The sequence below is a fragment of the Kwoniella newhampshirensis genome, chromosome 3 (assembly GCF_039105145.1).
Source record: "Kwoniella newhampshirensis strain CBS 13917 chromosome 3, whole genome shotgun sequence".
NCBI lineage: Eukaryota > Fungi > Basidiomycota > Tremellomycetes > Tremellales > Cryptococcaceae > Kwoniella > Kwoniella newhampshirensis.
In genome coordinates, this window is record NC_089957.1 from 226464 (window position 1) to 241196 (window position 14733).

Below are 14733 nucleotides of genomic sequence, written 5' to 3' on the forward strand. Positions count from 1 at the left end.
ATCATTCGGGAGGTTCGTTTGAGTCGTGTGTGGGTCAGAGCAGAGTTGATTGATATTTGCAGTTATCTGTGCACACGCGACCCGCCGTCGAATGTCGATCAGGTCGGTGAGAGAGCCAGCGGACGAGGTACGGAGCAAGCGTTGTTCTGACGGTAAAGGTATGCAATGCTTTTTTTTTTCTTCTTTGCTATCTGGGCTACAGCAGTGTTCGGGCAGATGATGTCGCGTGATGATTTGGACCTGGTATATAGTGGTGGTGATGTGTGATATACCGCTGTATCTTTGTCTGTCTCGCCATTCATTCGTTCGCTCAACTACTGCAGACGGCTTTGGCTTGCTCAATCGTCATCCATCCATCCTCCATCCATCCACACTCAACCGCTAGCTTGCCATACACGCGATCACCGCGCACCGACGCACAACCCAGTAGTAGGCGTGCCAACTCACAGTCGCTCGAGTCGGCGTTTCGGGATTATCTATGTTGTATGATACCTGGTCTGAGCGATGTGGCATATGACGGCGATCGGTTTCGCAGGAACGGTCCTCCCTTTTTAGGTTTGTGTGAGGTCATTGTTTGTTACCTTGACTTACTCTATTTGATGCAATTCCGTTTCATCCTACCACACAAGAACAGAGAGACAGTACATGATTGTTTATATTGTTTGTGCGATTTTCATACCACTACAGAGCTATAAGTCACAAGCCATAACTCGGAAATAACACAAGAGGCTTCTTTGATATCTGTTTCGACTTGTCCTGCATACAGCAGCGCTCAGACTCGGGAATCCGGCCAAAAAAAGAAACGGGACATCTTTTGTTCCTTGACAGCTGTAGCTCTAATTCATCGTACTCCCAGGTGGCATATCTTGTTGGCATCTCGCCCACTACCTGCACTAATAGACTGTATCGACGATGAGCGCTGCCCAGTATTACCAAGGAGGAAACGATAATGGGTATCCTCAGCAACAGACCGGTGGATACCCTCAACAACCAGCACAAGCGTATGGCCAAGATCGTCAACAAACAGCTTATGCTCCTCCACCAGGACCGCCGTATGGACAGCAACAGCAACAACCGTATGGACAACAACAACAAGGATATGCACCTCCCCCAGGAGGACCACCACCTCAACCGACCAACTATGGTATGAAACCTTCTCAACCTTATGCAGCTACCAATCCGGAGACGAACGGGCAACCGAACTACCAGTATCAAGATACTGCGCCGTTCTCGCAAGCGGACGAGAAGACGGGACAGAGACTCAATCCCAGAAAGAGATTGAACGACCCGATCCCGTTGGCTTTATTCATTGCGGCGATCGCTGGATGGGCGGTGGTCTCTGCTATTGCGATCAAGAGTTTTGTCGACGTCAACGGTTTAGGTGGTGGATTTGGAAGTAGTGGAATCGGTAGAACCGGAACAAGCGTGACATTGGACTAGTGAGTGAGATCCCTCCAATATACTCGGACCTCTTGAAAACTCTCCAAAGTTGCGTTCGATCACAATATGGAAGACAAGCTGAAACATCATCTAGTCACACAGTCTATCTTCTTCTTGTGGTCTGTGGATTAGGTCTCGTCATCGCTGCGCTGTATCTCATGGTGAGTTGCACTAAAATCACCGTAGTGTCCGTACTGATCATTCCTTTCGTGTAGCTCGTTCGGGCGTTCACAAGGATCATCATCGAGGTCACTTTGGCGTTATCGGTCCTGCTCAATATCGGTATCTGCATCTGTGAGTCGTGATGATTCGACTGCTTTGTCGATGCTGATTGACGATGTCCTTTAGACTATTTCTACATCAAATGTGAGCACCTGCACTGCAGACATCAGTGACTGTATGAAAGCTAATTTTACTACACAGACTGGTCCGGAGCAATCATCTTCCTGGTTATTGCCCTGTTGTCTGTATTCTTCTACTGGTCTATGCGCAAGAGGTGGGTTCTGCACAGCAACGTGTTCATAGCTGTGGCGCTGACTTAAGACTTGGCCGTCTAGGATTCCACTCGCTAAATTGCTGCTGCAAGTCACCATCGATATCACCAAGCATCATCCCTCGGTATACCTTGTCGTCCTGCTCGGTCTTCTATTCCAAGCTGCACTATCGGTCTGGTACTCTTTCACTTGCATCGCCATTTACGTCAAGTGGACTCCAGGCAGTGCAGGTGAGCGATGAATACCAAAACGATTGCAAATATAAGTTAACCTTCGGTTACAGCTTGCACTGGCACCAGCTGTTCTTCTGCCAAGGTCGCTGGTCTGATTTTCTACTCCACCTTTGCTTATCTCTGGACATCTCAAGTCGTCGCAAATGTCGTGCTCTGTACTCTGGCAGGAGGTATCTTCGGAGGTAAGTCAGAAGACATCTCGACCGCGCTGCTTAAAGTTGTTCGAAGCTGACACCATATGACTCCGTTAGGTTGGTATTACTACGGCCCACGAGTACCAGAGGGTACTGGGCTTCCCAAACGTGCAACTCTCAAGGCCTTCATTCGATCTTCTACTCTGTCGCTGGGGTCCATCGCCTTCGGTAGTTTGATCGTGACGATTCTGGAATTGATCAGATTAATCTTGCAAGCTGTCCAACAGTACGAGGCGGGCCAAGGAGATAGTGAGTGACTTTGTGTCCTGTTTATGTCCATGTCGTCATGCGATACTGACTATATTCTGCATCTCACAGCTATTGGTGCCATTGTTGCTTGTTGTGTGAGTGTAATGTTGACTTTGGAGGGAGAGGGCCAAGTCACTGATGCAGTCCACAGGCACAATGCTGCGTTGGGTGCATCGAGGGTATGATCCAGTGGTTCAACAAATGTGCGTTGTTCATCCGGTCTCTTGGCCAAGATGCTCAGTGCTGATCAGCTTTCACTCGCAGATGCCTAGTCAGTAGCATTTCGGACAGAATAATGCGCTGAGATGTCTGTGGCGTGCTAACCTTTCTTGTCTTTGCGACCACAGCATTGAGATTTGTGAGAAGCTTTTATCAGATCCAAGCGGTATGAAGCTGACTGTTTATTATCATAGCCCTCTACGGCAAGTCTTATATCCCTGCGGCAAAGGACACTTGGACCCTTCTCAAGGACAGAGGTGTCGATGCTTTGGTCAACGACTCACTCGTTGGCACTGGTAGGTTGAAGCTTGGCCATCGGGCGTCGTTGTAGCTGACATCATCGTGCTCCTAACAGCCCTCATGTGGGGAGCATATGTCAACGGTTTCTTGTGTGCGGTTCTTGGCTATCTTTACCTCAGATGTGAGAGATTTATCTGTCCTAACCTTCGGTGGTTGCTGACCGACTTGATAGTCACCCACCCATCGTACAACTCTGACGGTCAATATTCCGCGTAAGCTTTTTCCGTTTTTGCAAGGCGAATTGGCAGAAGCTGATCTCTATCATGTAGTCCTGTCATTCTCTTCTCATTCCTCATCGGTCTGAATGAGGGTCAATGTATCAGCAGCGCTATCGTACGTCCAGGCAACGCCAGATATCCCTGCTCTGAGTGATAAGCTGACAGCAGAACAGGATGCGGGAGTGTCGACCATCTTCGTTGGTCTTGGTGAAGACCCTATGTGAGTTACAAGTACCAATACTGCCAGGTGATGGGCACTGACAAGATTTTGCGTGAGCAGGGTCCTCGCCGAGCGAAGTCCGGCACTGTTCGAGATGATTCGACAGACTTATCCTCGAGTGGTGGAGGGTGTCCCGAGGCATTAAGCGCTTCATCAGGCTATCTGATATGGGTCCGCTACGGACTTGAGTTTGACCACTTTGCAAGTGGAACACACAGAACACAGGGGTCGAGGAGGAGAAGATGATGCGGATATATACACATATAATCTTTATTGCCATACACTTGCAATGCATACGGACGTTGACTTTGCGAGGGGTATATCTGGGCGCGACCAGTGTCCCAATCCCGAACAACGCTCCAGAATGTCACAATGGTAATTGATGTTACGAGATGTTCATTGCTCCTCTATCATAGTTTATCTTCTACACCCCATCTTTCCAAGCGGCTTTCTCTACCCTCAAATTACCTTCCATCTGCTTCTCCTGATCCCCCTTGATCATCCCTTCGACTGTCTCCAACCTCCCCTTCATCCCTTCCACAGAAGGTACGGGAATATCGAACGGTTTGTCGGATGTGGCTTGTTTGTAATCGGCTTGCGCTTTTTGGGATTCTTGGTTGCCCTGGTCCTGAGTTTCTTGGTCTGAAGTGAGATAGCCGAATGCTCTGTGAGGTGGGGGTCAGACGGTGGTCAAATAAAGGAGGGGAAGGAGGGAGGAGGATTAATGGGGGATACAACGTCACTCGTCACTGCCCATCTCTCTCGTCCTCACTCCAGTATGACTGGATCTGCAGCAAGGTTGTAAAAACTCTTGAGTCAACTCACGTCTTGGCTTTTGCGACTCCCGAATCCATCGTTGCTCCCAGGGCTTTCTGCGCTTTCGCCTCTTCCACTTCCTTTTGTCCCTGCTTCTGGAGCTCAGCTCCTGATTCGAGCCATGATGCCGATCCCAAGGCTTCAGGAAGGACTGATCCGACTGCCTGAAGACGACAAGTCGTGTGAGTATAGGCAATGACAGTCTTGTCTTCTCGGAGAAGAAGGACCCACCTGCTCCACAACACCTTGTGCTGAAGTCAGCTGACCGTTGATCTGAGATGGTTGTACACGTTCTTCTTGGGTGACCATGGCGTGGCTGGAATATAAACAAGGTGGAACGACTGTACAGGAAGAGATACACTTGGAAATTTAGTGACAATCCTTCCGAAATATATGCGGACGCGCTGCAGAGTATGACATCACCCACGCTTCCGGTTTGTCACCTGATAAACCCCCTCCACCGACCACGTCCGTCCACCTTTCTGCTGGCGTTGCCAAACCTCATCTACTTCCGTTTCTTTCCAATCGCAGTCATGAACACAGACAAGGTGCCAACGCCCACTACTCCCTTTCCCACCCTTGATGTTGGGTATCTCGTTTCGGAGCTCGTTATCGAAGCCCAAGAACATCACCTTTAGCCCAAACAGGATCTCAAAGATCACGTCTTCTCCCGCACAATCATCGATCAGAACCATGTCTTCCGGCAACAGTCCCAAAATACCCCCAGATTACGCCAAGAAGTTTCCCGATAGTACCGTTGGCCCATCAAAGTTGCTGAATTGGAAGTGGCCAGGTGTTACTTGGGAAAGTACGAAGACGGTGAGAGAAGTCTTGGAGGAGAATGATAGGGGGTATGATATCTATGAGTCGAGGAGATGTGAGTCTGGAAATGTCTTGCTCGGAGATAACCTCGTTATGTTTGAGACTGCCGATACCTGTACTCTGCCTTTCATTTGACGAGAGCAGACAATGCCTCCGCACCGTCTGCTCGGTCCGATCATAGTTACACACCCAACTCACCTGACTTCCACTCGCAGTCGCACACAACCACTTTTCTCATTCCGTTCTCACCCGCTATGCCCTAGGTGCTCCGCCCCAAGCGCTACGAGATACATGGATACACGATCGAGATCACCTCGTCTCTCTAGATCCACGTGGTGCGGATCGTAAAGACGTTGATGCGAGTAAGGTTCCAGCGAAGATTGATAGAGATAATTGGGGAGATAGGAAATATATCGGTTGGAAAGGGTAAACTGGTTCTTTATCATACAGTCTCGAACAGGGACTCCAAGTCATAACACTCACAATCTTTGGCTTATAGGAACTACTCTCGATATCTTGTCTTCTTCCACGAAGAGATAGATCGTCTCGGCTCGCTCGCCACCGTCGAGAAATACGTCTTCTCTGCCGAAGCAAATTGGGAGCCTTTCAAGCTTGCCGGTGGGGAGGAATGTCAGCCGCCACATATGTTGGACAGGTTGATGGGAGGTGTCTTGCACCCTTTCATTCATGTTGGTTTCGGCTTGGAGTTCGGGGACAGAGTGGTTCTCGCCGAAGGGTCAGTAACGGATTCACATAGTTGATCAATACTGATTCACCATTCGCAGTCTCGCGGAAGCCGCCGTGCATCAAGATGAAATCATAGGACGATTGATCACTCCTGAGTACCTTAAACAGCTGGCCCGACCTGTTGACCTTTCCACCGCACATCTCCGTCGTCCAGCTCGAGACGTTTCAAGCGAAGACACTCTTCAGGCCTCTACACCTCGCGGACCACGCCTGGGTCGATCTATTCTCGAGATATACGCGATTCTGACTACATCATCGAAGACTACGCCTCCCAAGTATGACACCGACTCCATGATCAACGATAAACTGATCGCGGCGACTGAGGAAGGCCGAGCACAAGCGCTAAGGGGGTTGGTGGACGAGTGGAGTCTAAGTGACGATGAGTTGGCAGATGGCAAGGCAGGATGGGAAAGGAAGTACGAAGAGATAGCCGTGTTTGTCACTCTCCTTGCTTGCGGAACAGGGAGGCAAGGACATGCACCCAGAGTAGACTTCTTCCTGGTGAGTCAGGATAGAGTTAGGCGTCCGCGATATCGAGGGAAGCTGACAGTGCGTGGATGGCGAAGATGCACGCTCTCACTTCATCAATCTTCCTTCCTTCCTATCTTCCTCAAATGACCATTCCTCAACGACGAACGTTGCTTCGCTCGTACCTCTTAGCAGTCTTTCACACTGCGTTAGCAAGAGGTCGACCGCATCTCAACCCACAGCTTCTGATGTTTTACGACGACTTCCCTGTCACGTCGAGCCCCGCAGTCGGACTCAGAAGGTTGAAAGACAGACAGCAAGCATTGGGGAATCCCCAAAATAATGAGAACCGTAATGCATGGCTGTCTCTTGTAGAAAGCAGTCTCGCGTATCCAGGTGAGTCTCGTCCCGTCAATCGAACCTACATAGCCAGCCAATCCGCTTTGTACACCTTGTTCCTCATCTCCCAGCCTGGGAGCATATGCTAATCACACTCCAATATCAGATTCACACGTACCAAAGTCTATTCGATCCCTCTTTTATTTTGCTTCGTTATACGGCGCCACTCCGCCCGGGAACTTTATAGGTTCGTATCTCACCGGTGGGCAGACTCACGAAACCATAAAGGGGATGAGTCAAGTGGATGGGAGCTTGTTCATACGGGCGGCCGGGGCTATCATGGCTCAGATAGGAGAAGGGGAAGAGGCGGATTGGGATAGGAGTGCATTGGGCTATGATGAGGCTTGGAAATGAGCGAATGGTGTCACACAGCATGTGTGTTGTGATACGATCAGACGTCTGGTGTGTATGTAGCCTGCGTCACAGCCGAAGATGGAAGATGGCATGCCGGGCTCTTATATGAGACTGTCTCGGTGTTCCCTAATCCTGTAAGCTATGCTTTGACGCTGGTTCATAGCAGATCACGACTTTGTGCTTTTAGGGTATGTGAACTAAGCTTCTAGGTATGGCGACAGATTGTGGTGCCTATGGCGCGATAGGAAAAGAACTCTATCATACTGTGACTGTGCGAATCGGCCCGCCCGAAATCTTGAGAACAAGCGGAAACGAAGAGCCAAGCAGATGCCACCGTCAGAGGAGGCCAAAAGCTTGAGAATGCCGTGGTGGTTCTTGCCTCACCTCACACGTGTAAGATGGCATGTTCGACTGCGGTCGAGACTTTTGCACCTGTACCACTAGATACCAGAGAAGTACTACTGTGACTGTCTGACATCTGAAACGTCATAGCCACTTGATCGGGTGAGTACTCAGTGGGTGTGACCTAGACCATTCGTTGTATCAATCGCCAAACTCGTTCCTCAGTTGTAGTCCGGGGTAACTATGCAGCATATGTGGTCCAGCCTTTAACAGCACGGAGCATTTCTCGGACGTCAGTATTCGATTGATTTGCTATCCCGAATCACGGGAAGACTAAAAAAGTAGAACAACCGTTCCCGTCGTTCCTTCCCAAAAACAAGAAAGAGAAAAAAGGAATCACTATGGAAGTGACAGACGGGTGACAAGTTGTAAATACATCAGTTACATTTAAGAGTGACGCCACCGTGTCAGCGGTAACGTCACGTCTTTCCGATCGAGATAATGATGATGATGATGATGATTTGAATTGATTCAATTAGATCACTTTCCTCTGTATTGTATCGGATCGTACCACCCATTCATTCATTCATTCACGCTGGTGGTCCCATACGCCGTCTTCTTCTTCTTCTTCCTCTGCTGCTGCTGCTGCTGCTGCTTCTACGGAAAAGGAGGCCAAGTCTTGCCCTGTCCAGCCTTCTAACGCCTCCATACATACATATATCATTTCATACACGAGGTCAAGACAGAGAGAGAGAGAGAAAGGCTCGTCAAAAGCCAATCCGGTACGATCCTATCGATGCGATGGCGAGTATGACTCTCCTCTTTCTAGTCTAAATGAAATTGAATGTGGTACGAGGTCCCAGGACCAGGTCCAGATGTATCAGGATCAGGATCAGGTGCTGAACATGCTATGATGCCATGTCGTCCTCTCCTGTCTGGGAAAAGATGGACATGATGAGATAAATAGAAACGATAAATGAATAGATCGAGACATTTGTCACATGAACTCTGACCGCATTCCCCCTTGCCTCTCATTATCATCTCTACCATTCTCTTACAACGCACATCGAACAGCGACAACTGTAGCCATAAACTGCTCTATCCGTCAAGTTCGACCTAGACACATCGATCGCTCAGACTCTCGTCGCCTTTTGCCCTGCTGATTGATGAAGCTCGAGCTGGTCCCATCCCACAACGTTCAGAACCGCCTCGATCTCTCAACGCCAAAGGCTCTCGCGCAAATCCTCTCGACAGGTGATCTGAAACAGTTCCGTCCCTCTTGATTGCCCTAGTAGACGACCAACGGTTATAAACCCCAAGGGATATATATATAAGTTATAGCTATCAGGGTCGGTTCCAGATATATTACACTCAAAAAGATTGTCACCTCCTGTACCCTGGTCTAAGTCGATCACCTTCATTCACCCCCGCCCCCCTACCCGACCGCACCACGATGTCCTCAACGTCTTCGCCACCTATACTTGACGACAACAACCCAGGTCAAGCTGCTGCATTCGATGCTGATTCATCTTCTCTCAATCTCGATCATCTCGTTCTCGGACAACGATCTCAGTCTCTTGCTCCTTCTTCCTTGTCCTCGTCAACGACACCTCCCCCACTCCGTTCAGCTTCCGTATCGACTTTACCGAGCGTGAACTCCGTGCGAAGACTATCGAGGAAATTACCGCCCGCTCTGACGGAATCGCTGGAGAACCTGGCTCAATCGAATTCACCTTCCCCATCCTCATCCTCTTATCTCGTTTCACAGCGGAATCCGCTGGACGCCGGTATTGATACCCACCACTCGTGTGAGGGAGTCTCACCTCTAACGAAAACGATCGGACTTCCTGCCGATGCCAACGAGGCACAGCAACAACAACTACAACAACAACAAGGACACCAGTTCATCTTATCTGTAGCTGAACCGATCAGTTCAGGCTTACTGCTAGCGCCGTTGTCAACCCGATCCAATTCCGGTTCTGGGTCTTCCACTTTCAGTCAGAATATATTTTACACCCCGAACCCCAACCTCAAGTCTGACTCGAAGCCACCACAAAAACGTTCGATCAAAAAGGGCAGTATCTCCGGACCGTCATCCACTTCCACTTCGCAATTGTCTCTTCGACCCAACATGTTTTCTCGTAAAGGCTCTTCTTCGTCCTCTTCAAATGGATCCACTTCGACTCAGCTCCAGACTCCACCGCCTTCCCACGCTTCTCGATTCCTCACCACTAGAGGGTCCGTCTCCTCTTCGTCCGCCTCGTGCGGGATCGGAAGGGATGGCAGTGATAATTGCGGGACGTGGTCGATCATGGATGAGGTTGAGATGTCGGAGACCATAGCTGGCAAGAAGAACAAGAAGGAGAGCAGAACAGAAAAGAAGCTGAGGGAGAAAAAGGAGAAGGAAAGGTTCGACGAGAGACGACCTCCAACGGCGAAAGAGCTGTTCGAGGCGAGTCTCTTGCAGGTGGTTGGCGAACATGGAGAGAGGGTCAAATTTGGTGATTTGGTGAATGGGAAGAAGAGAACGATAGTCGTCTTCATAAGACATTGTGAGTCTTTGAACTACCTCGATCAATCAGAATTGCATTACTGATATCCCAACTTGTCGCAGGGTTCTGTCCACTTTGTGCTCAATATATGAACTCCATCATAAGCGAAGTCTCGGTTGACGCTTTGGAAAAAGCGAATGTCGAATTGCTCATCATTGGAAATGGTTCAGATAAGATGTTGGATGGTTATCGTAGTCAGTTTCCATGTTGTTCTCTCTCTGAACCCGAACCCGAATCTGTTCCTCAACTCCAACATCAGGTCCAACCTGTCACTGATCCGAAATACCAAGTGGAAGAAGATCATAAGCTGACGACAGCTTCCGTTTTCGCTTTTACAGACAAGGCATTTCGATGTCCGTTCAAAATGTATACCGATCCGACACTTGCACTCTATCGAGCATTGGGATTGACGCGTCAAACGGGCGACTCCGGACCTGAAGAGGAGAAGGGTGATTATCTCGTTCAATCAGCGATGGAATCGACTGTCCAAACGATCAAACGAGCAACGAAAATGCCCTTGAGGAACCCGGGCCACTTCCTCCAATTAGGCGGTGAATTCGTCTTCGATTCACCCCTCAATGTCATTTACACTCATCGAATGACCAACACTCGATCGCATTCTCCTATCAGGGACATCTGCGCAGAGGCAGGTGTCAGACTGGAGTTCATCCATTATGAACCTGGTCCGCCCCCACCGCCAGTCCACAGATCATCTTATCTCTCGAACGGCACGGGAGAAGGGGCAGAGGGAGGCGAACTGGACAATTGGCAGAAAGAGAGAGATGACACCTTGAGCAGGATGAGAGCTTTGAAAGTCGCGAGAAGAGAAGGTGTCAAGGCGGTGGCTTTGGATGGATATACCTTTGACAAGCGGTCGAAAGTGGACAACGTGAAGATTGTGGACGAAGATGTCGTGCTGGAAGAAGAGGAGGTCGAGGTGGAAGGTCTTGGTTTTGTAGTGTGATTCGGTTTTGGAACTGTGTTCGCGAACTATATAATACTGGAAGTGACAGTGATAGTGTTGGCTCCTGCCTTTTGGGAGTAGATGCATGTTGTATTGGTGTTGGCTTAGAAACATTGGTCGGATCCGTGAAGACCGATCGACAGCGTTAGCATGTTATTCGAGAGTCAGTGATTCCAAAGCGGGGCAGGGTTAGAAGAATGCAAATCCAGAGCAGATCGAGGTTGAAAAAGCTCATATCCCGAATAGCCTAGCAGGGACGGAGGGGGTATCGTGCTTTGCATTAAGGGGGTAAAAGTACACGTCTTTCTTCTGCCATTCTTTCGTCACTATGGATCACGCTCTAGGACCTTGACCACCGGGTATCAACTACGTGATGGGAATCGATGTCAGTGCTTAGTAGATATAATGGGAGGAGATCTCAGTCGATGCGTGAGCCGAGAGAGAAAGCGAGCGTTGAATCAGAAGGAAAGGACAGGAGGAAGAGACGAGGTCTGGTGGAAGTAAAACAGAGGTATATCCTAGACGGATACAATGGAAGCGCAGAGGGTACGAGTTTTGTAGGAGTTTCCAGAGATGGGACTGGAGACAGATCCGACCCACCATCGCAATGTTATTACCATTCAATAACGTTTGACCCAGTTCTGTCTCGGTGATTCCAGCAGGCGTGACTTCGCTAAAGAGGCGGGGAAATTGGCAACGTATCAGCTATGACAGCTTGAACGTAGATCTAGCTCGAAGCTTTGTATGTTCAAGGAGTGGGAGTGGGAGTGTACCAGAAGGAAGTGACTCACTACTCCTTGACGTCTTTCAAGACCATATCTGTTTTTTGGAAGAGGTAACAGTCAGTTGGCTTCGCCATTGCAGTAGACAAAAGGACAGCAAGGCAGCATCGCTGATTGTCAACTGCTCAGGTAGCGAATATCGCAGATAATGACGGAACACTTCGCTCACAAGAGGCCAGGAGGTTGAGTCAGACGAAAGAAGATGAGAAAATCTACTCACTGACATAGTCGTCGAAGCCCATCAAAGTCCCCGTGAATTCCCTCTCGTTCTTCATCAACACCCAGATCGGTGATCCGATACATCTGTCCACCAGCTCGAGGGGGAGGATAGTGCTTGCCATCGTGATTTTTTGCCGCGCTTGTAAGTTGCTTGATATATGCTTGAGACTGAAAGTACAGGAGAAATCCACAGACAGAGAGGAGCAGCAGGAGAAGATTGACCACCACGCGAGATCCAACAAATTTGATCCCGTTCACTGCATCTTTTGGTGTCAAAGTGCTAGCAGGATGCAGGCAGATGGATATCTTGATAGGTTTGCACATTGCTTTTCGCACAAGGATAAACTTTCCACGCACATATATATACTGCGGTGAGAAGGGTATGTAATGGAACTACTGAAGGTATACTTGATCACCAAAGTATGTATCATACTATAAACAGGCAGCTCGACGGCTGTTTCGTTTGGTCGCCATCCTTGATGACGGGCCATCATCGCGGTCAGAGGAATCTCTCAAAAGTCCTCCCATCCACATTCACGAGCGACTCGTTCGCGATAATCCCCCACACTTGCTCCGAGACTCGTAACACTATCGCCGCGTTAAAAATCCTCTGAACACCCTATTCTGCTCTAAAATTCACGGATAATGTCCGATATGTCTCGCCTCCGCTCCCCACCTGATTTCTTCTCATAAGACCTCTTCAGGAATCTTCTCCCTCTTCGGTTCCACCCAGCCCTTCTTCTCAAAGCAAGCGAAGACCAGATCGTAACCATCGAATTCGTATCCAATCCTATCCTTCCTGACGAAATCTTTTCCCAGCAGATCCGTCCCGAAACTCTGCCAGGCCCTGGTTTCGATCTCGCTCGCGCCCAGAATACTCGATGTCTCATCGCCTGATCCTGAGGCGGTCGTCGAGACGAAAAGGGTGATCGATAGTCTGCACGGTTGGAAGATCCCGACTACGTTTCGAATGAGTCTCTGAAGGGTAGGACGACCGTCCACCCTGGGCGGTTTGGTTGAGGTCGAAGTTATGGGGAGAGGAACGTTACATTCGAAAGAAGCGTATGACCATCCTTCTTCAGGTGTGACGTGGATGGTGAAGTATCCTCCACCAGGTCTGCCAGGGACGTGAGACGCTTCCGGCATACCGGTTCCAATGACTGCGTTGGCTGAATATCCGCATGGGTCAAATCCGAAAGAGTCGAGGGTAGTCTCCTCTTTGGGGAACAACTCGTCTATGCCAAGCTTGGACGAGATGATCTGGCCCAGTTCGTGTCCTGGCGTGGAAGAGGTTTGGCTCCCTGTATGAAAGAAGGGTTCTCGTGCAGCGGGATCCATGTAAGACATGAGGATTTCCAGTGTGGTATCTTGGTACTTGGTAGGCGGTATGGCGGTAGGTGGTGGTGGAGGAGGAGGAGGAGGAGCAATCGTAAGAGAGGATGAGGGCGAGGAGTCGGAGGGAAGAAGCGGTTGTGTGTTGGGTGAAGTGAGGTAGAGAAGCCAATGGTCACGGTTCATAGGTCCAACAGTGTATGCAGATCCAGCGGTGCCTGTGATACGAAAGATCAGTCAGTCAACAGACCGATGCAAACCATTCAGGGCCACAAGGCTGATATCAGTGACGCAACTCACCGAAGACCTTGTCCAAGAAGTCCACCTCGTCCCTCCAGTCTCGGTGTGGACCCTGCTGACGCTCGGGGAAGAAGAAAGATTTTCTGGAGTAGAAACATCGCCAGACGTTGGTGTAGCCACAGTACGCTCGAGCGATCTCGATGATGCGGTAAAGTCCCAAGAGGTTGAGAGTTGTCCCGCACGTTTTGAGGATCAGGAGGTGGGGCGCAACGAACAGTGATGATTCGCTGGAGGGGAGGAACCGTTGTCAGCTTCACAATCTGAATCAAGGAGCAAGGGAAACCGCAGTGACATTGAAAAAGCCAGTCAAAAATGAAGAATGATGTTGCGATTTTCCAATTGTAAACTATCACCTACCTGAGAAGATACGCATCCAACTCTTCACCTTCAACCACACTCAACACCTTACATTTGACGATATCCAACATTTCCTCCCACACTTCTCTGGGCACCCTTCTCAACCCTTTCCACTTCTCGCCTTCCTCCCTCGCTGCTCTCGCTCGAAGTCCTCCCGTCAAACTCGACTCGGGCACATCGGGAAGTTGGTCGAGGGAAGGTGCGAACCATACTTCGAGTAGCTTTTCTGGACCTTCGAAAGGTCCTGGAGACGTTGCTGGAGCGGAAGAAGGCACGATGACCTCGTCGTGGTGAGTCGGGTCGTTAGTGGTCATTTCTCTGTCTTGTCACCCTCGTCCGTCGGTGACTGTGAGAGAGGAGGGAAGGGAACGAGAAGTGAGTCTATGAATGTGGTCTAGCTGTCTGTGTGTGTAAATGTATGTCCATGTATGGGACAAGAAATCTATCGTTGGACAACCAACATGTTCAGTTACAACGAAATTCGAAGAAAAGTCACGTGATACATCTCGTGTCCCTGGCAACTCGCGGGCTGGAACGGGTCGGTCAAGCGTCATAAAAGCCATATATCATTCCGGATACTCTTCAGTAGTTTGGATGCTCCGTTCTACACCACCCGATCCATAGTCCTGATGGGATTGCAGAGAACCCGTATATCATCATAGTTACCTAGATTCATAGTCAGTACACCACTCAGCTGGTTGACCGGTTACAG

General features: G+C 49.6%; 6 protein-coding genes across 6 annotated transcripts; 3 read left to right on the forward strand and 3 right to left on the reverse strand.

The window, feature by feature from the left end:
- Nucleotides 1-912: 912 nt before the first annotated feature.
- Nucleotides 913-3712, forward strand: IAR55_001435 (protein PNS1; the record flags this gene model as incomplete). The annotated part of the gene is made up of 16 exons (XM_066944562.1): nucleotides 913-1439; nucleotides 1535-1601; nucleotides 1656-1734; nucleotides 1789-1806; nucleotides 1864-1936; nucleotides 1998-2164; nucleotides 2218-2349; nucleotides 2419-2610; nucleotides 2680-2705; nucleotides 2762-2813; nucleotides 3024-3125; nucleotides 3185-3250; nucleotides 3302-3341; nucleotides 3399-3462; nucleotides 3521-3567; nucleotides 3628-3712. The coding sequence occupies 16 exons, from the start codon at nucleotides 913-915 to the stop codon at nucleotides 3710-3712; spliced, it is 1737 nt and encodes a 578-aa protein (XP_066804485.1).
- Nucleotides 3713-3991: 279 nt separating this feature from the next.
- IAR55_001436 (uncharacterized protein) lies at nucleotides 3992-4692 on the reverse strand (the record flags this gene model as incomplete). The annotated part of the gene is made up of 3 exons (XM_066944563.1): nucleotides 3992-4232; nucleotides 4393-4547; nucleotides 4615-4692. The coding sequence occupies 3 exons, from the start codon at nucleotides 4690-4692 to the stop codon at nucleotides 3992-3994; spliced, it is 474 nt and encodes a 157-aa protein (XP_066804486.1).
- A 384-nt stretch (nucleotides 4693-5076) lies between these two features.
- Nucleotides 5077-7173, forward strand: IAR55_001437 (uncharacterized protein; the record flags this gene model as incomplete). The annotated part of the gene is made up of 6 exons (XM_066944564.1): nucleotides 5077-5260; nucleotides 5421-5631; nucleotides 5705-5941; nucleotides 5991-6453; nucleotides 6519-6816; nucleotides 6926-7173. 6 exons carry the CDS (start codon nucleotides 5077-5079, stop codon nucleotides 7171-7173), a joined length of 1641 nt encoding a protein of 546 aa, XP_066804487.1.
- A 1795-nt stretch (nucleotides 7174-8968) lies between these two features.
- On the forward strand, nucleotides 8969-11031 carry IAR55_001438 (uncharacterized protein; the record flags this gene model as incomplete). The annotated part of the gene is made up of 3 exons (XM_066944565.1): nucleotides 8969-10067; nucleotides 10130-10261; nucleotides 10406-11031. 3 exons carry the CDS (start codon nucleotides 8969-8971, stop codon nucleotides 11029-11031), a joined length of 1857 nt encoding a protein of 618 aa, XP_066804488.1.
- A 333-nt stretch (nucleotides 11032-11364) lies between these two features.
- Nucleotides 11365-12154, reverse strand: IAR55_001439 (uncharacterized protein; the record flags this gene model as incomplete). Its single annotated transcript, XM_066944566.1, has 4 exons — nucleotides 11365-11397; nucleotides 11632-11704; nucleotides 11823-11850; nucleotides 12034-12154. The coding sequence occupies 4 exons, from the start codon at nucleotides 12152-12154 to the stop codon at nucleotides 11365-11367; spliced, it is 255 nt and encodes an 84-aa protein (XP_066804489.1).
- Nucleotides 12155-12719: 565 nt separating this feature from the next.
- Nucleotides 12720-14335, reverse strand: IAR55_001440 (S-adenosylmethionine decarboxylase proenzyme; the record flags this gene model as incomplete). The annotated part of the gene is made up of 3 exons (XM_066944567.1): nucleotides 12720-13582; nucleotides 13665-13891; nucleotides 14022-14335. 3 exons carry the CDS (start codon nucleotides 14333-14335, stop codon nucleotides 12720-12722), a joined length of 1404 nt encoding a protein of 467 aa, XP_066804490.1.
- Nucleotides 14336-14733: the final 398 nt, after the last annotated feature.